General features: G+C 41.8%; 1 protein-coding gene across 2 annotated transcripts in view; it reads right to left on the bottom strand.

Moving 5' to 3' along the window:
- Positions 1-21,086, bottom strand: part of SNAP91 (synaptosome associated protein 91) — a 63,163-nt gene extending 42,077 nt beyond the window's left edge. For both annotated transcript variants that reach the window (XM_058802750.1, XM_058802751.1), the window contains exons 1-4: positions 20,977-21,086; positions 20,223-20,382; positions 1,891-2,033; positions 759-834 (exon numbers count right to left, since the gene is read on the bottom strand). In XM_058802750.1, the coding sequence (XP_058658733.1) occupies positions 759-834; positions 1,891-2,033; positions 20,223-20,352 (349 nt within the window). In that variant the 5' untranslated portion in view covers positions 20,353-20,382; positions 20,977-21,086. The remainder of the gene's footprint in view (positions 1-758; positions 835-1,890; positions 2,034-20,222; positions 20,383-20,976) is intronic.
- Between the last annotated feature and the right edge of the window lie 2,248 nt (positions 21,087-23,334).

The following is a 23,334-nucleotide window of genomic DNA, read 5'->3' as shown; positions in this document are numbered from 1 at the left end:
CTGTTACCACATCTAAAAGACGCTAAAGTTTTTTTGTGCCCCATGTCTACATCAAGAGATGAAATAATGTGGCGTTGCTTTGAATTTGCCCATTATTGTAGCATGTCTGTAGTCTGCATACAATTTACAAGTATTCTCTGACAGCTGAAGAATTCTATTTTTCCTCTTTTCTTTTCTACCATGAAACAAGCTTTTCTTCTGTTAATTGGGGGCACAGGAAAATTCTCTAATAATTCCAGAGAGAAAAGCAGGCTTTGTAATATTCAGAGGGGAAAAGTCTTTAATTTCTGCCTAGACTTTCTAAATTTATTACTCAAATCAAATCAAAACCAACCAGTTCTTTTGGTGCCAACAGCCCTACCACTAAGAAGTTATAGTTCATGCCTGAAAAGCAGTGTCCCCAGACAACCAAATTACTCTTTAAGACTGGGTAAAATCCAAAAAACTAAATGAAAAGTTATCAGTTTCAACTTTTAACACCCATAAGAGTTAAGAAGACAGCTGACCCAGCCCAGATTTCAACCAGCACTTAAAGGATTTGTACAGTTTCACCTTTTGAGTAAAAATATTGCAGGAAATGAGAAAAATTGTTCTGAAGTTGTTCAGCAGTTCATTTGTGCTCCTGTATTTATTAAGTACTTACAAAAAGGCTTCAGTAGTGCATTTTTATCTTATTTATATCTTATGAATTTAGGAGCAAATTAACAATAGTATCTTATTTAAAATCTTGTTAAGATTATATGCATAAGTTGGCTTACCATGAGATCCACTTTTGTCCAGAAAATTGCTGAGGTTGAACAATGTGTTTCTAGATGCCAGGTACTGAATAAATCTCTGAAACACAAAGTAATTTTTCTTATCAAAGGCTAGAAGGCTTTGTACCTTCTAGCACAAGATTACCAAGTCGACTTTCAGCATACAATATGAAACCACTGATTTTTGTCTTAGCCTGCAACACCTTCCCCAAAACGTTTTGTCCATTCAGACTAATAACTTTTACTCAGAATCTCTAGTAAATATTCTACAGTATATATAAAAAATAGCTTATGTGCAAAACATAAAATATATTGTGAAAGGAGCAATAAAAAATGTTAAATTCTCAGGGATTTGAGGGAGCTCAAGATTTATCTGCTAACAAAGCACATATCCAGGCTAGTCCCAGACTTTTCAATCCAGAAGCCCGCAGTTTCAGCCAAGCTGAGGGCCTGTTTTAATAACAAGCAAAGCCCCTCATCAAACACAGGGACTAACAGCCTGAAACAGTTAGAGAAATCAGACAAGAACATTGACCAAAACTTGGAATGGAAAAATAGAGGTAAGAATTTACACTGTGAGAAGTTCATTGCATGAAAACTCTGTATATACAGCCAGGGAGGAATTGTTTCACAGTCATATTGAAGTTCTTTAAATGTGCTGTCTCTTTTTATGCAGACATACCTGTCTATACAGGTCAATAAAAAGCAAGGATAAGGATAACTTCATCTAAAAGGCTATCAAGCTAAATTTACAGCTCTAGTAAGATTTTAACGCTCATGCAAAGAAGGCTACTTGGATGTCAGTTTACACATGCCAAAACATCAAATTTGACCTTAGTCAAAAAATCTCAGGTAGTATTTAATCCTGTGTAGCTGTTTTCAGATTCAATGCATAAATTGTCAGCATCCTGGCACAGGCTGTATCTTGGTCTTTTGTTATGGTTTTGTAAGTGGAAAGACAGATACACAGTCCAACTCTGCTGCTAGCAGTAAGTTTTCTCTTCATCAAGAATCATTCCTGCCCTTTATTCTCAGGTCCTTTCTGGTTCAGACAAGATGCCTCTGCACTACTAACACTTTTGGCTTGGAGTGTGTTCAGTGCCAACATGGCCTTGAGAGAGCTGTTCACACTTACCTCATTGCCATGGACCATGAGATGATGTGTGGTGACTAAGGCTTTGAACACGACCACCCAGCTGCTATTCGTCGCTCGCTCAAAAAGCGTATCAGCCATCTGAGGGATATTCACGTTTGTTTCATTAGTTGCTTGGATCAAGTCTGTAGGAGAGACAAAAGGAAGGTATTAGGTGCTACAAGTATGATAAAAAGTTTACAGCAGGGCAAAGTTCTCAGACCACCAGGCTGCAGGCCGTGGCTGTGGCAAACAGGAAGTTCAGGGCTTACATTCCACATTCAAAAAAAAGAAACCAAAACAATAACAACAACAAAAGCTCCAAACTGAGATTATACTAGTACATGCTGATAGCAGCAGTGGTTTAACTCTTTCATCCAAAAACAACAGTCTTCCAACAATTCTGTCCTGAGCTATGACCAAACATTGCTCCATCTTTACCCCAGATGAAGTTAGGGTGCACAACATCATGTGACTTTACTGCCTGCAGGTTTTTAAGTTAATTGTCATTGTTCATTACCTCTGAGTTAGAGAAGTAAGTACTACTGAATTCTTCAACTACAGGTAACATGTCCAGCACACTGAACCCAGTCAGCAAAAACAGGCATCACCAGAAACAGATACTCTGTCATCCCAGAGGTTGTTTTAATCAGCAAGTTCCAGCACACCTCCTAGAGCTTCTACAGACCCAGGAAGCAGAAGAGTGTATTCAGGCACTCATTAAGACCTCCTCAACAGCAAGAAAGAACACAAGGAATGACATTAGTTTCTACTGAAGCAACTGCACCTCACATTAAGAATAAGTAAACTTGCACAGAAGAGTGCAAGAAATTATGTTGAGCAGTTAAATCATAAACAATGGGGCAGCAAGCTTTCTACTATCCTCTATATCCCTCAGGATCTGTGGTTCACTACATCCCCTGTTACCTACTGACTCCAGTTTGGCAGCCAGCAATTACCTTCTACAAGCTATCACCTATTTTTGAGACACAGCTGGAAAGTGCACACTGCAACTGCATGCCCAAAACCTCCGTGATGCCAGACACAGCCCTAGCAAAACTCATGGATACAACTTCATGCAAGACAAAGAGTACAAAACACAGATCTAACTGTAGGGCTGAGGCTTAAAATTGGAAGACCTAAGCAAAAAAAATTTACAAGTTTAACTACCAGACTAAGCATTATCTGAAATTAAAATACTCATCTTTTACTTTCCCTCAGAGGAATCACTGTTAATGATTTCTTCCTTATCTCCAGAGTAGAAATTTTCCTCCAGTTGTTGAAGTCATTCAGTCATGACAGATATTCTACCTCAAAAGCAGACAGGATATTTTGTGACTGCTCCTTGCACACCTAAACTATGTGAGTCTACAGGATTCCAATTCACTTGGGCAGTAGGGTCACCACTTGGCAAACTTCCTTTCTCTCCCCTACATAATCCCAAGCAATGGAGAGCATAAATGCTGCTAAGAGTGGGAAGTCAAAACTCAGAATTCAACTAGTGATTCTGCCTTTGCAGGACAGGAAAATTCCAGAGGACAAATCTGTCTAAATAGATCAATGAGTCACATCAGGGACTGAGACCCACCTGATGTGTACAGAAATCCACACTGCTGTACCAGAAGCATTCAAAAGTTCAGGTTTTGGTTGGTTGGTTGGTTTGTGTATTTTTAAAATTCCTGGCGTGTAATCTTTATGGGTTTTTTACCTTCTATTACAAAGACTTCATTTATTTAAGATCCAAGATATCTCTAGCCCAGAGTCACAAGCTTGGGAAAACCATAGTGCTTGCCTGCATACAAAATTGTCTATTGTATGGGCATAAAAGCTGCAAGTTGTCCTCAGCTTCAGGCCAGGGGAATGATTTTCTGGGATGATACAGGAGACAAAAATTATGTGATCCATTTGCCAAGTTTGAATTGAAAATGTATGTTGTCATGGCATTTTGTTGTCTTGGTAATAGAAGATGGAAGTTTCTCATAGAACACCTTCTGAAATGTGTTTACTTCTAATACCTCAGTAATACCACCCTTGAAGAAGGCAGTTCTGCAGACAAGGTATTATAATGGCAAAGCCACGCTATTGAATGACAGCAGTTCAGGATCACAGAGCTCCAAGAATTCTCCTTGATCTTGTGGTACAAACAGACCAATGATATTTTATTCTGTACTGCTGATTATTGCATTATAGAAGAGAGTGGTTTGTAAAAGCCTAGAAGCAAGTCACAAGTGGCTTACTCACTGTTTACCCCACTCCAAGATTTTACTGCAGGTGACCGCATTTGTCTTATTCATACAAGGAAATGCATCAAATTTGTCAGCTTTCAGTCTTGGGCTTCAGGATGCAGATTTCTGTGAAAGAGCAATGCTATAAATTGTGTACTGGTGCACTTTGGATAATGAAACCCCAGAGCAGTCCATCCACAGAGATGCTGGCAATGGAGACAACAAGGCACTGCTACATGATGCCACAGCACTGCTTCTGAAGTCACTCAGTCATTTCTGTCTCCTCTCCAAACTGCTGGAGGGTACAGCATCTCAGTCTGAAGCTCTGAATGTTTTAGGACATGAGTAATTATAGTGTGCAAAATAGAGAGGCATGATTAAAATTAAGTCTACTACTTTCAGTGCACAGAAAAGAATTAAACCATGCATGAAGATGTCGCTTGTCATCTGAGGCCAGAAAAAGGAGATTGGGGGTGGGGGAATAATTCTTGCAGAGCTGTTTCCTATTTAGTCACACCACAAAGATAAGGTATTCAAATTTCCTGGGTTTCTTTTCCCAGTATCACAGAGTCTCAGCTTAACCAGCAACCATCAGCATCTGGAATGAAGCACCAGCACAGCTAACTTTACAAAACTGAGCAGCGGGGTTTAGTGGCTAAGCTAAATTTTAAAATAAGAGTTGGAAAAAATAATTTTACTTTAATGTGGTAAGGAAGAACAGATACAAGGAAAAATAAATCATATGAAGGAAAAAAATCTAGAAACCACATTTTCAAAATATACAAATTCAGACATTTGCTGGGTGGACAAGAGACAATAAAGATTAGTCTTCCAAGGAAATCACAGGTACATTTGCTAATACAAAATAGCTAATTTTAAGAAGAAACAGATGAAGAACAACCCAACAGAAACCATATAAGCAATCTTGCAAAATTGATTCCATTTGGGGCACACACAAGTAGGGCAAACAAGAATTAAAGGTACTTTCCTGAAGAAGTTTCTGCTACTGCAGGCATCCAGTACACTGACAGCTAATCCCCAAACCCACTGAGCTCAAATACAAATTACAAGCACAGTCAGAGATCAGAACTGTACTGCAGCAGCAAGTACTTCTACCACAGATTTCACAGAAGTGAAGTAACTGGAGAATGAAGTTCTATATATGCTTTATTTGAATCCATTTGTTTACTGTGGGACTAAATCACAATTGTCAAATCACAATGTGCTTTCTCCTACTTCCTCTCTCTCCATTTTCATAGCTGTTATTTTAAAGACTTCTCCAATTAAAGATACTTTTAAAAATTATAATTTTACTTCAATATATTTTTTAGTTAAGCTTTGAGATGGAAAATTGATGGAAAATCAATGCAGTAGAAGAAATAAATGGTTATCAATTCTCTGACACCCTAACTTAAATCTAAACTGCAGTCTTTAAGCTCTTGGACAGGCCAATTTTTTCACCCTGATTAAAGACAACTGCAACTTAATAATACTCTAGGTTTGCTTCTCTTCCCTAATTCACACCTCCATTAACAAAAAGAAAAACCTGCCAAAGAGAGGAAGAATGGTGGAGGGTTCAGAGCCCACTAAAGGATGGGACTAGCTTTAGTGTTTGTTAAGGTCATAAGGCAAAAAAAGGGAACAGTAAGAACGTTTCAAAGGTTTCAGAATTTCAGATTCTTTCAATTTCATTAAAAACTAGTTTCTAGCTCTTTTTCTTAATGAGAGAGATTATACCATACTTTAAAGAAACTCCTAGTCCTTTATCTTTCCAGATGATATTCTGGATCTGGGCAGGGCTTTTTTCCTGTTTTGTTTTGGCCCCCCTGCCCTGTCCCCTCCCCCCCAAATTCTCTAATAAGCAGACCTGGGATTTCCCAGTTCATGATTAATTATTCACAATTTACATTTCAGTATGCAGAGAAACAGCAGCAGAGCACAAGACCTCTCTGTTCAGAGAAATATCAGTGCCAACTTAAGAGCAGCTGTCATTCCAGACTGAATTAACACACAAGCTGCCTCAGCATCTGAGCTGTGTCATACATCCAGTTCCTAAACTTTGCCAAATCTCTCCAGCAGTAACCCCTCTACAGACCTTCCTCATTATTACTCAAATGCTACAACAGACTTCAGGAGTTTTTTTCTCACTTATAAGTATTTAAATAATGCCTTGAACCTACTGAAAAGGAAATGCAGGATTGCTCCAAATCCAAGCTAGTCAAGAACAGAAAGAAGCAGCTCAGAATAAGAGTTTACAAGCATCAACTAAGAAAGTTAAGTAGGCAAGTAGGAGTAGAGTCCCTCCCCTGCAAGACAGAACTGTATTAGGAAGCTACAGGAGCACAGTGCTAAGCAAAGCAAGAGCTGAACTTCCCCGTCTGCAGAAACCTGACCACAAAATCATATCAGAAAGCAGAACAAAGTTACCAGTTTCTGCTTCTACAACAATTGCTCATAAGAACATCAGCTAATTTGAACGTTGTTGTCTTTGACTATCAGGCAATTCCATGGAAAAGAGTTTGAATTTGTTTCTGAGGTTATCATTTAATATTTATTCTTTTCACTTCCAGCGTGCCCTGTCTATACAAATGCACATCTTGGTCTGGCTTGTAACAATGACCCCAACAGCAGTGCATGCTGTCTCCTCCTTCCTCCCCAGAAGTCTGCCTCAAGTTTTGCTGTATCTCACATTGATGCCAGCAAGTCAACCTTTTACCAAAGTCCAGCATCTTGCAGATATTGCCTTGGAACTTCCATGCCTGTGCCAACTCAACACACCTAAACACAATCTCCCACTGACCATGTGCTCTCCAGGTATTTTACACTCCCAACAATGCAGCTGTAGCTCTCAGGGGTGCTACCTTCCTCTCTCCAGCTAGACTTCCAATATATCCTACTTCCAAAATAAACCTCAGACTCTCGTGAGGACAAATACTTGCAGCAGATCCTGAAGTTTGAGAGGTCACAACAATCAATCTTCGAACCACACAACAGCACCCCACACCAAGACAAGCTTTTATATACTCTTTCTTCCTCTCTGCCTACTCACAGGCATATTGCACTACCCAAAATATTAAGTGTTTTGCAGAACCTATCAATCACATGAAGGGTCTGCAGAGAGACAGGGTGAATGACTGAGTACTAGCAAATTTCTCTTGAAGTATCCTCCAATTTCATAACCTGAGATTTTAATTAACCTTAGAATCATCTTATTACCTCACTGCTCCTTTTAAAATACAACAGTGCATCACCTCCTATGTTATCAAATACCTCTTTTGAAACAAAGTGGAAAATCTACTGCCCATACACACTGCTGGATTTTATTCCAACATACTTCCATATGGTTTGCACCCCTCTTTCACCAACATATCATTCAAGATATTTGGCTTTAAGTCATCTGCAAAAATCACCCTAGCTCATAAGCAGCGTTACATCAGTTATGCTGCACTTAATTATTTACATGTATGGATTTTCCTCCTGAGAGGTTCAGGTTCAGCTCTCTTGGAAACAGGAAATAAAAGCCAACCATCAGATGGTCTTCTACTGGATCTAAAAGGGTGCAACTACAGCAGCTCTCTCTCTAATAAAGGGGGAATAAGCTGTCTCTCTAATAATGGGGGAAAGTGTGATTACACTGTGTTAAAAACAAAACAATCTTGCTTTAAGCAATTCCTTCAAGTTTCATGAACTATGAATATTTTTTACATAAAAGTTCCCAGAACTTAGAGCTCCACTGCTTCTGTGTACTGGGCAGAACAGTGTGCACTCCCTTTAATGTTTACATTGGAGTTCTCTCAAGGAGAGTAGCAGAACTGACATTCAGGTCAGCTGAGCTGCAGAAGCTCAGACTCTTGTGAGGACAAATACTTAGAACACAACTTCAACACAAAGGACAAATACTTCAACACAAAGAAGTGTTAAGGAGCACTCATTGAGGTTTTAAGTATAGTCTTTAGGACTGCAAATTAATTAGTGATTAATATAGGTTATAGATATTAATATATTTGTTAATGTAAAATAGATATTTGTTTTATGAACAAAGTCTGAGACCTTGCTGACACCTGTGATGCAACCTGTCAGAAGAATAAAAGTTTCATCTTTACTCAGGAATCGCATACCTGGAATAACAGAAGATAGGCTACACAAACATTCTAGTAGAAACATACTATGGAAAGCACATTTTTAGCCCCCCCCCCCCCCCCCCCCCCAAAAGCCAGAACACCAAGCAAAGGGGGAAAGGCCCCTTGGTCCAAGAATTCTGCCTGCTTTCTTCCCCAGTACAGCTACCACAGCTTTTTAAAGCATCTTCACTACAGGAAAAGTATTAGTTATCAAGCATGGCATCTTCTCCTCTTCTCCCTGTCCAAAGTCATAAGAAGCTCAGTCTTGAACCTCATTTGTACAGAATTCACTCACTTTGAATATCAAAGAATCTGTCTCAGGCAATAACACAAGTTCAGCAAAGTAGAGGAAAGATGAGGAATCACAGCTTTAATGATCTTTTCCTCTCACCCACAGAACCCACTTCCAACCCTCTTTCCACACAAATTCTGCTCCAAAACTAGCTCAACAGAAACATGCATTTTTCTGCTCAAATACAAGAATTAAGCATTTCTGCTTAAGTTGATATGAAACACCAAGTAATTCTGGAGCTAAATGTGCCACTTCTCTCTTTTATTGATTTACTGGAAGGAAGAGCTGAGTCACAGATCATTATTGCAGTGCCTTTTTTCCATAGTTCTTAACAGTTTAAGATATGAAAAAATTCATTTGCATTTGGTGGACACCAACCAATGGTTCTAAGATTAAAATATAACAGCAGCTGTCTTGAAGAAATGCTATTTCCCATCCTATTGTAACATGGCCAGGGGAATAACAGAGATGGAAAAAACCCTGACAACATTATAAATAGGTTTTGACCAATAACTTTGCATGAAAAGGAACTTTTATCCTGCATGGTAAATCTCAGACCTCATTCTACAAGACATTTCCTTCAGCACTTCCAACCTGGAAGCCTTAATCAAAATACACAATAATTTAGAGACAAAACTGGAACCACCAGCCAATCTTCTGCCTAGCCTTCAAAGCATTTATTCTATTTCCTCTAAGGGAATTGTGCTCTCCATCCATACAAGCATTAAAGTGACAGTTCTCTTGCATCTTGGCTCTTGCTGCAAACAACAAAGCAATTTTAAAGGGATTATAGACTTGCAAGATTATTGCTTAGAAGGGTAACAGTCAATAAAGTCTACTTAAATTACTATTGTCAATTGCCTGTTGACATTAGGCCCATTCACAGCCTGATGCCAGGATTCCAGCTGTGGCCTGTGATTATCTCTTCAATGAAAGTGACCAACCCCTAACATTACCTGTTGGCTGTATCAATTCATAACTCTTATCGCTTGGGAGCTCACTGGAATATCAGCAACAGGATCAACTGCAGCTTTTAGGTAGAGACTACAACTACACTGGAAACACAAGGATTTCACATTTGCCACAACAGGACTGGGCCATTTACTGTAATCTCTGCACTACAGCAATTTCTAATCCTAATCAGCCTTTACATGCTGGGCTGATCTTACACTCCAAACACATCTGGCAGAAAATGGTAATCAGCCGAGGCATGGTACCTGAGCTCTTTCAGTTGCCATGCTGCGTCTGAGAAGAATTCTATCCCCAAATTATCTGCTTTCCGCAGAAAACCATCTGTTTTTAATAAACTGCTAGAAGTGAAACTATCACTACACTATCAACTCTGCCCAGAACAGCAATTTGTAATCCACTAAAAAGCCGAACGAGACTGAAAACATATTGCAAGAAGCCTGATGTTCCAGCTCCAGTACTTAGCTCTGACATTTTGGGAATACATTAACAAAACAAAACAAAAAAATATTGGGTGGGGATGAGACAATGTGCAAACAACTTCAGTGACATGGTAATTAGCTACAGCCTTTGTGCTGGAAAGGGATCAGTTGACTAGACAGCCTCAAAAGCTGACACATCTGACTCAATATCCAGACCATGGTCCATGCTTTCACTACTCTCTCAGCAAGATTATTCTGAGTCCAGTTTTTTCATCAGTGGATGCCTGAAAATGACACAACCAGAAATTTTTAACTAGGAATTATATGCCCGCAACCATGCAGGCAGCCCTGTTGAAAACATGAACATACCTGTAGGAAAAAGAAATCAAACGTAATACAAACCTCTGCATGAGCCAGTGCAACAGTATGACCTCCTGGAAGCACATTGAAGCAGCTCCAACCAAGCAGCAAGTGCTTTCTGACATGGCTGCTATAATTTCAATCCACTGTCTTGTATCTCTGTCTCTACCATAAAGCAGAAGAGTTCATAAAACCAGATGGCATTCTCGTATGGGAATGCCATGCCTTGTCTTTTTAACAAAATGACACAGTTAGACACAGCTTTACCCTCTCCTTGCTAAGAAAAACAAAAAATAAAAGTAAAATATGAGCCTGCTCAATTCCTTTACGTCCATTCCCTCATACTACATCAGTTAAACAATATTCCTTTTCTTCTGCCACACTGTCAGGTGAGTTAAAATCTCAAAAATCTTGAAAACACTGAGGTCTACTTCCAATAGACTCGACTCTTCAACATGATCTGGTAGCCTTTAACATACTGCAGATTTATTGATGTTGCAAAAAACCCCAAAATGTTAAATTCAATGGAGCATCCACCTGAGAGATAGAACATGCAGTAAGGACTATTAACATTAAAAAAAAAAACTGACAGTACTTAATTGCTATCAACAGTTTGAATTCACTAATGCCTCTGGATGATGCCTTTGCCACTGGCAGTAGAAGTCTCCTATCAAGCTACTGATGAGTGAGGAGCTTGGAATCCATCACACAGGCTCACATCCAGGCAGAGAAGCTTTGTGCAGAGTCAGGTCTCTAGACTGGAACACCCAGAAGTGTCAATTTAACTCTTTAGCATGATATGGGGCATGATATTTGAAAGTTAGTTTCTCATAATACTGTCTAAGCAATTTCCAGCTTTCTGATGAACAAGAAGCAGCTCTTTAAACTCACCTATTACAAACATAGCAAACCCTGCCTGTTAACACTCTTGCCATTCACCACCAACAAAGCAATTTGAAGTTCAAATCAACTTTGCAAAACCAGAAAAACTCTAATGTAGAGACTTTCACAGTTGTTTCATAGAATGAAAGATCAGCTCAGAAAGTTGCAGGTAAAGCTCACATATGAAAATACCATTGTTGCACTTGCCAGCAAGAGAACATCACTCCTAATAAAATGTACATGTTTTCAAAACACTGGCACACTCACACAATATGGTGAGTTGCTTCTGGCTTGCTGTCCCTTAGCAGAATGTACATTCTCCTATAAATACATTTAGATTAAGCTACAAAACTTAAGATTAGGAGCTACAAGCACAAAAACATACTCTGGACTCCAGTCATGCAACAGGATCCAAACCCAAGTCTCCATTTGAAAAGGTTGGATTTGAAAACTCCAGGGCTGCTAAAGGACTGATGGAATGATAAGATGAAGTTTTAATCTATATTTGACCTTTATATATATCATGAGAAACAGCACCTTCAGAGACAGGAAACAGGCCAGCTGGCTTGCCCCCTTCATACAAGCCCTACATTCCCTGAAGCAAGAAGTGAAAGGAAGAGTCCTGTGAAAAGCAGTTTGAACTCCCCCTGAAGTGCATCTAGGTCATCTCTTGAATCATGTGAGATGTGCCCCTCACAGTGCTGTCCTGCACTGTGGCAGGATCACCCACCATCACCCTACTCTGAGCACCTTCCCCATCACTGGTATACATTTAAACAGTGGGGGCAACAAGTCAGCGTCTTTTATTCATGCTTCCAGCAGTCCTGTCTTTCTCTGACTTCTTAGAAGACCATTTTAGAACATTCTGTAAAGTACCAGAGTGATTTAAGATACATAACAAAACTATGCCAGGGGCACCAGGAGCCTGCCAGGCTCTGCAGGCGAACCCCTGACCATCTGCTATGGAAGCACCTGCTGCCATCATGTCACCTGCTCTCGTGCAAAGCCAAGAGTCACTGTGAAGTGATGCACTGTACTGTCAGCAGTCAAGCCACAGCCTTGTTTCACTTCTTAGGACAAAAGAAAGTTTAAGACACTTTCTTGAAAAGACTAGTCCCTTAAGTGCATGGTAGAACAATCTTAGCTCAAGTGGACACCAAACTCTCCAATCTATCTTTACCAGTGTTTTTCATCTCAGTCTCCTAAACACTTAAAAACAATGAGCAAAGAACACTGTTTTCTTTTTTATTCCTTCTTTGAGTCAGTAAAGAAACATTGTCAAAGCATATGGCTCAACTCTTTTGTCAGAACTCTGAGGCCCAATTGCAACACAGGAGTTCGTGCCAATTTGCTTTTTACCTGTCGTAATTCTGTATATTGGCTTACAACCAAAAGGAATTGATTGCCACAAGTCAGACCCAAGCTGCAGACACGTCCTGTCAGCAACCTGCAGTTCTCAGTACCTGGGAGAGGAAGGGTTTGGTGGTCTTCAAGCATGATCATGTCTATCTACTCACAAAATCCCCTCTACAAAAAACATTGTAACACATTTGAGTTTTATCAATAGCTAGAAAAAAAACAGACTCTGGGAAAGGCAACTGACTGACATGCTGCCTCTGCTCAGATGGCCAGAGTAAAAATTACATAAACACACAACATTAGCATAACATCAGGGCCTTTTGGCATCCAATCACTTTCATTAAACTAAGTTAAGATACAGATATAATCTACAACAAAGCACGAGATCACATTATCCTGGGCAGAAAAGAGACACAGAAAGGTATTTAGACTTGGCTGGTCCAGAAGTCAGTTGTAATATTGTGCACTGTCATTTCCTGTGCCTACAACCAAGCCCTGATGCCCAGTGAATGCCCCATTTGCCAGAAAATACTGTTCTAGTATTCCACCTACATTCATTTCGAGGTTGATGTCCAACATCACTTGTGATGCTAGTGCAGATGGATAGTATACTATATTCCCTCCCTCAGTGAACTTCAACTCTCAACTGCTTTAGTAAATGTGTTTCACAACCTAAAGAGAAGACTTTATGAGCACAAACAAAACATGTTTTGTATTGATTTTCAGTATTTTCAGCCAGCTCTGAAGAAAACAGGAACAAAATAGCAAGATAAAAAGCATTAAAAACAGTTTAAGGGTCGAGCATATGGTTTGCAAGATTCCAGAAAAAGCAGACCTTACCATACTCTGCAAGGTGACAAGCTAGCCTCTGCCAAGTATTCCAATTGCCTTCCAGCAATTGCCAACATCTGGTTTATTCAGCTTAATTTACACCACCACCTCTCATCCAAGCAAAATTTTGGACAGAAGGAAAATCAAGCAGCCTTGCTGAATCTGTGGGGTGGGATACTCTAATATCAGCTCACCAGTGAGGCTGCACACTGCAATCCTGCTGATACTGCTGACTCAGAGGAACCGAAGCACTGCTGCAAACCCTGCGCCACAGATCACTGCCTGCAAGGCTACTGGGAAGATTTCTTCTATCCTCTCATTCAGTCTGAGTTCAGGGTTCAGTCCTGTGCCAGATGACCCATCCTTTTCTTTATCTCTCCTGCAATAACATCCAGACCCTGATTTCCTGCTTGCTTTACTCCTTGCTTTTTCATTTTCATGGTTTTTGAAAGCCCTCTCTCCAAACCAGCCAGATTATTTCTAATATGCATGCCATGTGTTGAAGCTTGGAGGTGCAAGGTTTGTCACTCATTGGTGAGGCTCTTGTGATTACCCAAGGCACACAACAGAACTTCTGCTTTTTCCACTCTTACTATCATCCTGATCTGTGCTCCAAAAAAGGAACAGGGCATGGTAACTTAAGGCCATTGTTTGATACTGTTTGGACTCACCTTTAGGCTAAGGTAAGGCAAAGGGAAGGGATATAACGTTATCACTCCAACCCCAATTTTTCCCCATCCTCAGAAATACTGGAGCCAGCTCCTTCAGCAATACTGTATATCCACAGCTGACTGAGGAAGGTCTATCCCTTTGTTTTCTTCAGTGCCAGGGAGCGAACTCTGTGCACATGGCAATGTTTTAGTAGCACTGGGAAATGCTGCAGCTGTGACTTCTGAGAACAGGGGGCTCTTCGAGATGTTGCAGAGCATATCTGCTCCAGCACCATGGAGTGCATCCTGTATCTCCTGCTCCACCTCTAACCTTGGTGTTCTCTCTGCCATTTCTTTTTCCCACTTCCTCTGTCTGTTCAGTATTTTCTGCTTTTTCTTTGGTTTGTTTTCCTTGAGGTGCCACAGACGTTGTGGATGGGCTCAGCTGTGTGTTGCAGCAGATGCACCGTGGAGCTGGCTGTGTCTGGCACAGAGCACATCCTGGTCTCCTATGGAAGCCAGCCCTGCAGCCAACAACTTGTCATGGACACCCAGCACTAGGGCAAGGTAAGCAGGGCAGGAAGAGCAAAGTAGTCTCAAGAACCCCGAGCAGCAGTAGGAAAATGCTAAAAGCAGTGTGCCTCTACTGCACTACTATTTCTTCAAAAATGGGAGCTGTGAGAGCTGGAAATTTTCTTTGGCTACCAATTTCTCAGTCCAGCAAGAAGAAGGGAAAATAAATAGTCTTTGAAATGCTTCAGGCCCTTCAAAGTTATGCCGTCATCTACTTTTAAGCACTTCAGAGGATCCTTCACATGGCAGAGACACAGAAGCATGGACTGACCATACCTACAGAGCATTTTCTTGGAGACTTCAGAGAATTCCTCACTAGTGCAAAAGGCCTGCATAAAGCATGCACAGAAGATAAAGGGTTTAAGAGTGAGGCTGGGAAATCAGACATAGATGAAATCAAAACATAGAAAATCAATCAAACCTGCAGATTTTTGTTGTTGTCATTTAGAAGACGTTCAATTGCTGCCAAAATCTAAGGCAGCAACACTGTGAGACTATTATGAAATATACTCAACTACTAAATAGAAGTGATTAAAACCATTCTCTGGTCACTGCCATTCTGACCATCTCATAAAAAGCTATTCCATTATCAAGGTCTACAATGGAAGTCAGTACAACAGAAAGCCCTGACTTGTCCCAGAATTTGTCATCCATGACCTTGAAAAAACATGTTTAACAGAAGAATCTTGCTTCCTCTTGAAAAAGACTAAGAATACCTGCTCTCAGGACTAGTCAATCTTTATCAAGTTACACTGCTTACATGATAAAAAGTTTAATATTACAGTGCCTATTCATTTTCCTGTTCTCTCATCTTCCCTCTTCTTTTCCTTAGGCATTGCACCATAAGACAACTTAGACACAGAACAGCTGAAACGCACAGAATCAAGTGATCCTGCCCTTATTTCAACATTTGGATCTTATCATGATTTCAAACTTCTACCCTGATTCAAACATATTTTGAAGAATTGGCCAAGTGTCTTAGCTTGATTAGGGCAGCCTTCTCTTGGTATTACACATGCCTTAAAAACAGTATGGGGCTGGGGGGGAATAAAAAGTTAATGCCACTTAAATAGTCAAGAACAACTAATCTAAAAAGTGTTCTTATTATCTCACCTTATCCATGACAGACATTTATTTCTACTCCTCTTCAAAGATCTGCATGCCTACAAATAAAGTGTGTCCTCAACACCCTTTTGGGAAAGGACATGGTAGAAGCCCACAGAAACAGCCATTCAACACAAAAACTGATGATGAGTCCTTACACACAATAAAAGTGCTAATCCAACATCCAATAAAGAATTAAAGAAAATAACTGCTTGCTTGGATGTTTTTCTTTTCAGGTGTGAGAGCAATTCATTGGGATAACAGAGGAGTTCACACTGTAAAATCCACACCAGCTACGACAACAAAAACTGAGACACAGTATTCCAGCTGATCTTCAGCAGTCACATTTAAACAAAGTCAGTTCTCTGACACACAGAATTACTGCAATACAAGATACAGTGAGACATAAAAGCAGTTTCATTAGTAAAATGTGAAGGATTCAGCCCAGTGTGTACAGGGACTTGGCAGTTCTCTTGAAGATACTCCCACAGCTGTAGAGCCCAAGTGTCACCTGGACTGCAGAGCAATGCAGTACATCTGCACTACTCCCACTAGGAGAGGGCCACAAGTGCCAACAGTCTTGGAACACTCCCCAGATCACTTCAACAACAAACACTTTCTGAAAGATGCACATCCTAGTTAACCTTGTCCTTTAACCACTGAGTCAACACACACTGAACTCTAGGGACTCAAGGTAGCTCCACTGACCCCCAACTTTTCCCAAAAAGCAGAGACAGACATATTCCCCAGGAGTAAGACAGAGGTTTCTAAAGGTAACCTTTGGGACCCAGGAACATCATCTTTACTGAGCCTAGGCAAAAAAGTTTAACACATTGCTTTTGGTCAACGCACACTTCTATTTCAACACTAAAGACCAAAGTGAATCAAACTTATTAGGTCAACACCAGAGACTGCAGAAGAAAGGTAAACACAGCAGGAAATAAGTGTCTGTTCAAGCAAAATTCTGACACCAGCCCTGCAGTTCAGTTACCACCATGAATTAAACTATAAACTTCTTTCTTAGAGCCTCTGCTTGCCAGGTGCATGCAAATATGCAAAATTAGGCTTGGGATGAAAATAAGTTCCAGCAGATAAACAAGTCATCTTTGCAGCCACAGAAAATCAAATCCTGCTATTCATCTGCTTTGTTTTGACTTTTCACAAACATCTCCCAGCTCTTGATCAGGCTTCTGAGAAGGTCCTCTACCTTATGAGAATTGTTTTGAAGGAGACACATGTGGTCTTTTCAGAATACACACTGAAGAACTTCCTCCTGCTGCAAAGCAATTCACTCAGCAAAATAAGTCAACGAAAATCCCAGACATTTCTCTCATTTTCACAAACAGGAACTTGTTACAACCACCTGCAGATGCAACAACTTCACTAGTTTCCAATCCACTTCCCTAAATGAAAGCTTGAAGGTCTGTTTCTGAGTGAGATCCTATAAAAAGAGCTGAATTGAGATCTACCCACTTTTCCCTCGTATATCATGTGGTTTCACATTTGGAAGTCATATATTTCCCTTCTCCCAAAGCATCTCCCTGTTGATACCGTCAGAGTCATTCCCATTTGAGGCTTGAAGCAGCCTTTTACTTGGCCCACACAATTAAATCCTCAGTGAAGCCTTAACACATCTTTCAGAACAGTTCTAAGAATCAAGCTCCTATGCTGTGCACGAGTATTGCCTTCCCACTTGAATGATCAGCTTATATATCCTTAATGTAGCCCATAATATATCCTTAATGTAGCCCATATGCCTCATTCACCCACAGCAATGGCCCTTCCCACTGCATCAAAATAAAGTTGCTAACTCCCCACTTCTTCACAGGAATAATAATCTAGCTAACAAACACTGGTTAGCTGAAGGATAGGAATCCTTATAATTGTGGTGATTTTTAGACAACTTTTGGATGACAACAGTTTTGTAATATGAAAATGATCAGAGCTCAACTGTCCCACACCATCAGAGCATCCCAGATTTACACTCCTTTTCCCACCACAGGGAAAGCTCATTTAATGCCATCTGGCACTACTTCCAGCAGTTGTTGAAAATTCACTAGTAGGAGATCTAGAGTTCAAGAAAATGGTAAATCCTGTTAACAAGCATAAGATAGCAACCAAATGATACTTTAGTGCTCCTTCTCATGACCAGCCTGTCCAGCACTGAGAGCCCATGCCAAATATATAGCAGCACCTATATTACAATCTGGATTTGAAAGCTATAGCAAATACAGACAACCACACAAAAGTAAACATTTAGCAGCTCAGCTTTTCTACATTGAAGACATTAATTCTGTTCTTTTCTCCCTTACTTACACACCACCTGTTACCTTGCCACCTATGATCTCCCTATAACCCTCTGTAATTATTATCTTCTGCAGCAAACATATGAGAACAGGCATTATTGTATCCTATCCTTACAGGACTACTTAACCCATGTTAAATAGTTGATCTCTCAATTTAATTTACAAAACCCAGTTGCTAAGTAGGGCAGTGGAAGAGAGGTTGTGTGACCTGACACCTGGCCTCTAAGACACTAAATAAAATTATGGAGTTCCCTAAGGACACAGAAGCCCAATGCCAATATCAGAATTACAGCTCTTCCTAAGGCATCATTCCAACCATCACTCTGGAATCTCAATTTTTAATTGTCTAAACCCCTCATACATAAAACTTATTGTAAGGCACTGGGAAGTTTTACCTTTCATTCTTCACATCTTCAAATGCTACTTATCCGACCTGAAATGCACCCAGACAATTAAACTCTGAACTGTTATTTACAGCTTGTAAAGTAGAAAAAAAAAAAAAAAAAAAAAAAGAGCAGACCTATGTCTTCCCAGGAAATGATAACTTGTTTTCCTCTTTTATGTGTGACATGCAGGTAGGTAAGAAATTCTGTGGAATTCTACTTGCTTCTGTCTTCTGTACACCCACTTTCTTCAATAGTACTATTAGCACCAATATCCAAACACAAATCCTTTACAGTCCTTACTATAACACTGGTAGATTACTTCTACCTCACTTTAATCCTGCCTATTCCAGATAGTATTTTTATTTATATATGTATATATACACAGAAACACAGAGACATATAGACACAGCATGCTTTCAAATGCATGAACTATGCTTTTTCTAAGCTAAAGCTTCTAGTAAGAGATATCGTCTGTATAGGACAGTCCAGACACAGCCTAAAGTGTTTAAAAAGATTAAAAAGTGTTGACAGCTACCAAAAACCAACATAGAAGAAACATCAATAACCAAGATGTTTTTTTAAAATATACAGTAAAACATGACAGAATATATGATATCAAGACCAATTATCTACTTAAACAGTTTAGACTCCAGTGAGTCTTCAATCAATGCTGCTTACATCAGCATTTCTTGGACACACTGCAAGAGCATCTAGATATACTGAAAGACCAGTCTACTGTTTGCTACTTGGAGGGTAAGCTACAAAGTCATTAGAAGGGAAATCTGGAATTATTTTCCAGAAGTAATGCTACCCCCTTTTAACAAATACTGCATCATCAGAACTCTACTTACAAACACCTGCACCAGCTTACTCAGTAATGGCCAGCAGCCAAGAGACTGCCTGGTATAAAACTTGCTGATCTTTACTTGAATGTACTTCTTACCATGTCCAAAAAGACCACGGGAAGCCCACTTAGTTTTAGATATTAACACCTGCTGTTGATCTGCCAAGTTCAATGCTGGACAGAGATACTACTGGTAAACAAGGCCAATTAACACCCCACAACCAAATTCTTTCACCATTCTACTACTTGGTGTCTCCAAGCAGGGGCAGACAGTTGAAGTGAAATTGTCAGGATGAAACATGACTAGCTCATTGTTTTCCAATAAAGGTTTTGCCTCACCCTTGCTTCATGCCTTAAATAGCTAATGTCAGTCCAGAATACATAAAAAATCTGAGATAAAGCCAACATCCATCTTCAATAAAACATTGACGCACACTACTGGACAGCTCACAAAGTTGCTGTCCGATATCTGGGACCTCAGCAACAGCCCTTAAACTCTCCAAAGGCTGTCCCAGTCTGCAGCACGGCGTTATCCCACTGCCTTGCCATTTAAGCATGCCATCATCTGAACCTCTACAGAAGTGGGGGATGCAGTGCTGTGGAGATGGCCCTGCTCAAGCTGGTGCTTGGCCAGCTCTGGGAATATTATTTATGTATATCTCATCCTAGTTGAACCCTGACCAAAGCAGGCAGTGGCAAGCGTGTGTCCATTTTGCCCTGTGATTCTCTCCCCCCGACCCCCTGCTCCATAAGGTGCTCTTTCCACTGTCTTCCTGGATAAAAGGCAAGAGGTCATGAGGAGAAAAAATGGCCGAAAGAGCAGTATTATGCAATAAGAGAAGAAATGCAATAATAAGTCATCCTCTCCTGGAGATTTCCCATCACCCTCATGCTTTGCAAGCTGGATTAGAGCAAGCGTGACAGCCAGCCGGCCCAAAGGCCGCTGAAGTGCCCCGCGGGCAGGCTCCTCAGCCCCGGGCCTTGGCTGGGGAAACAAAAAGGGATGCTCACAGTCCAGGTGCTTTTTCTTGGGCCCCATCACTTCATGCGTGGTGGCTTTGCAGACGGCTCTGGCTACGGCCGATCCCGTAACGCTGTACTGAGCAGCTGCGATGCGATCTGTCAGCGTCTGACCCGACATCTTCGAACGGCGTGCTGGCTTCTGCCGGCTCTGCAGGGGCGAAAGACACGGGAGGGGAGGGGAGGGGGAGATGCCGGGTCTGCGGCCGGGGCGAGGCACGGAGGGACGGGCAGGGGCAGCAGGGGTGTACGGGCACAGCCCCGCCACACGCACAATGGTCCCCGGGGCAGCCCGGCCCCTCCCGAGGCGCAGCCCCCCCGCCCCGTTGTGTAAGCCTCTGCCTCGCTGGAAGCCGCCCGGGGCAGGAAGAAGGGTATTTTAGGCATTGCGAGGAACAGATGAAGGGGAAATAATGACGGCAGCTGAAGGAGGCTGCACACACACACGGTGCGAGCCCCGGGATGGGGGATGCAGCCCTCCCGCACCTGCCTCCACCGCGCCCCGGCCCCGCTGCAGCGCCCGCGCCGCCGCCTCCCCGGTGCGAGATTATGGCACCGTTGCGCCATGTTCTGCCCTCCCGGCGCCTCCCCCACCGCCACCCCCGGCCCCGACAGGGACTCCCCCCCCCCCCCCTCCCCGCGCCGGGAAGCGGGGCGCCGCTGGATGCGGCGGCGGCGGCGCCCCACGCCATGCAGCATCCCGGCGCGGGGCGACAGCGGGACGGACCGAGCGCCAGCGGCCGACCTGTCAGCGCGTCCTTCCCTGCCGTCCTCCTGCCGCCGTTCCGGGGAGGGCACTGCCGGCCCCCGCCGCGACCGCTGCCCGGCCCGGCCCGCTGGCGAGGCGCCCCGCGGCGCAGCAGCCCCCCCCGGCCCCCCGGCCCCGGTAGCCCCAGGTGCCGGGCGGGCTGCCCCTCCCGCCGCCGCCGCCGCCGCCGGGGATGCGCTGGGCGTCCACGCCCGGGAGCCGACGCTGCTATTTCCAGCCGGCGGCTTAATCCTCCCGCAGCCTAATCCCCGCGCTACTGCCGCAGCAGCGCCGCCCCCTAGCCCGGTGCAGAGGGCGGGACGGAGCGGAGCCGAGCGGCGCTGCCGCCGCCGCCGCCGCCGCAGCTCGGTGCCCGGCGCAGTCAGGTGACCGCGGTCCCCCACCCGCACCCCGCTTCCCGGAGCGGCGGCGGGCACGGAGCTGCTCCCACGCCGGGGCTGTCCCGGGGGGTGCCGCGGCCGGGGGAGCCGAAGCCGCTGATGCTTCCCCGGTCTGCATCATGGTCCTGTCGTGAGCGCTTAAAATAATGCCTTGAGAGATCCCAAAAGCGCGCACAGACTAGATTTGTCCAGGCTGTTGTTGTGGTGTTATTGTTATCAAAAAAATCTGAAATATGTGCCCAGAAGGGTTTTTTCTCTGTTATCTAAGGTACCCTACGGGTTTTGGTTACAGCCCAGCCATACTCGGGAGGATACATTGCTACAATTTTATTGTGTAATTGAAGCCTACCGGAGTGATCCGTGGAGTATTGGGAAGTGTAGCGTACATATATTACCATAAATTGGCTGAACTTAGTTTTGGAGTAAAGTGATTTAAGTGGGTGGGGTCTAAAGGAAATGGCACTGGTAGCAATTATTCGAGCTGCCGGTAGAACAAATTTCAGAAGGCGATGTCAGCACATGTTATTAATTAGCTGGAGAAACCACTACGTACAGTCAGTATTGAAGAGTTGTGCACACCAAGTGATAATTGGGTTGTGTTGCATGCAAAGACACACAGCACCATTTTCGTTTGTTATATCAGGAACTGACAAGGGATTGTGGTCTGTGACAGTATGAAACAGCAGATTTCTTACTACTTCATTCTTTCTTTTTCTTTTTTTTTTTCTTTTTTTTTTTTTACCTAACAACAGAGATTTTAAATTTCAAGGTATTCTGAAAGCTTGAGAATGCTGTTAAAATAATGATTAAAAGTTCAAGGTATCTTTTCTGTGGGAAATCTCGTCCAAAACAGCTGTAAAATGGTGCCTTGGACCACTGAAAACAGGTGTTCAGATTTGGACATTTTCAGTGTTGGTTAAATCCCCTTCGTTTTTGCAGAGCAGATAGAGATTTCTGGATTTCAAGATTTAAAGGTTTTCTCAAATACAGTGTTTGACTATGGAGAGGAATTTAATTTCAAAAAAAGATGTAAAGTGTATATCACTGTTAGCAATCAGCATTAGGAGCCTGCAAGCTTAGAATATTTCTGTAGAGAGACTCTCATATTCCAGTAGTGAGAATGTATCCATGCTTCTCAGCTCTGTTCCATATTGAGTAGCAAATAAATAAACCATGGAGTTGCACAGAAAGATAATACTGTGCTCTTTAGCATTACTATAGTCCACTGTTCAAGTATGGACAAATTTTAGTAATACTTAGAAATTGTTTGTTACCACAGAAATGTTAACTTCAATGTCTAGGAATTTGTCATTAATTACATGGTTTATGGCAGCTAGAAGCATGTCTTAGCAGAGGCACACAAACAATTTTTCCTCTGTACTTCACCATCAGTTATTGGGGTCATACTCCCAATTGATTTCAGAGGAAAGACACAATTGGGATCTAACAATACTTCATGTTCCATTACTGGTGTTAAGAGTGACTCTGAACTTTTCTTGGTAACATTGACAGGAGTTTAGAACAGCTTGACTTTAAAAGAGAAACTTCCTTTTAAACTGGTACATTACAGAAGAGAAAAAAGCTACGCAAATTATTTTATTGTTTTGGAATTTATTGACTCCACACAGCAGAAATTTAGAATGGTTTTATTTCCTGCAAGCAGGATTGTTTTCAACTTTATGTTAGCTGAAGTATTTAATTAGTGATACTGCTTTTATTAACATCTAGTGTACATCTTCAGTGTGCAGTTCTGGATACTTTCTGAACTAGTCCATATTGTTATCAACAGTCACTGTCACTGAGATTCTCATCTGTGTCACCAAAAATTATGATTGCTAATACTCAGCTAATTTTTTATCTTCATATTGTCAAAATATTGAAGCAAAAGATGTCAGATAATCTGTACTATTGCCTTAAAATTTATGCAATTTCTTAATGAAAACCTAAGGTGCTT

This window comes from Ammospiza caudacuta, chromosome 3 (assembly GCF_027887145.1).
Source record: "Ammospiza caudacuta isolate bAmmCau1 chromosome 3, bAmmCau1.pri, whole genome shotgun sequence".
Taxonomy (NCBI): Eukaryota; Metazoa; Chordata; class Aves; order Passeriformes; family Passerellidae; genus Ammospiza; species Ammospiza caudacuta.
This window is presented reverse-complemented; position numbering and strand designations above follow the sequence as displayed.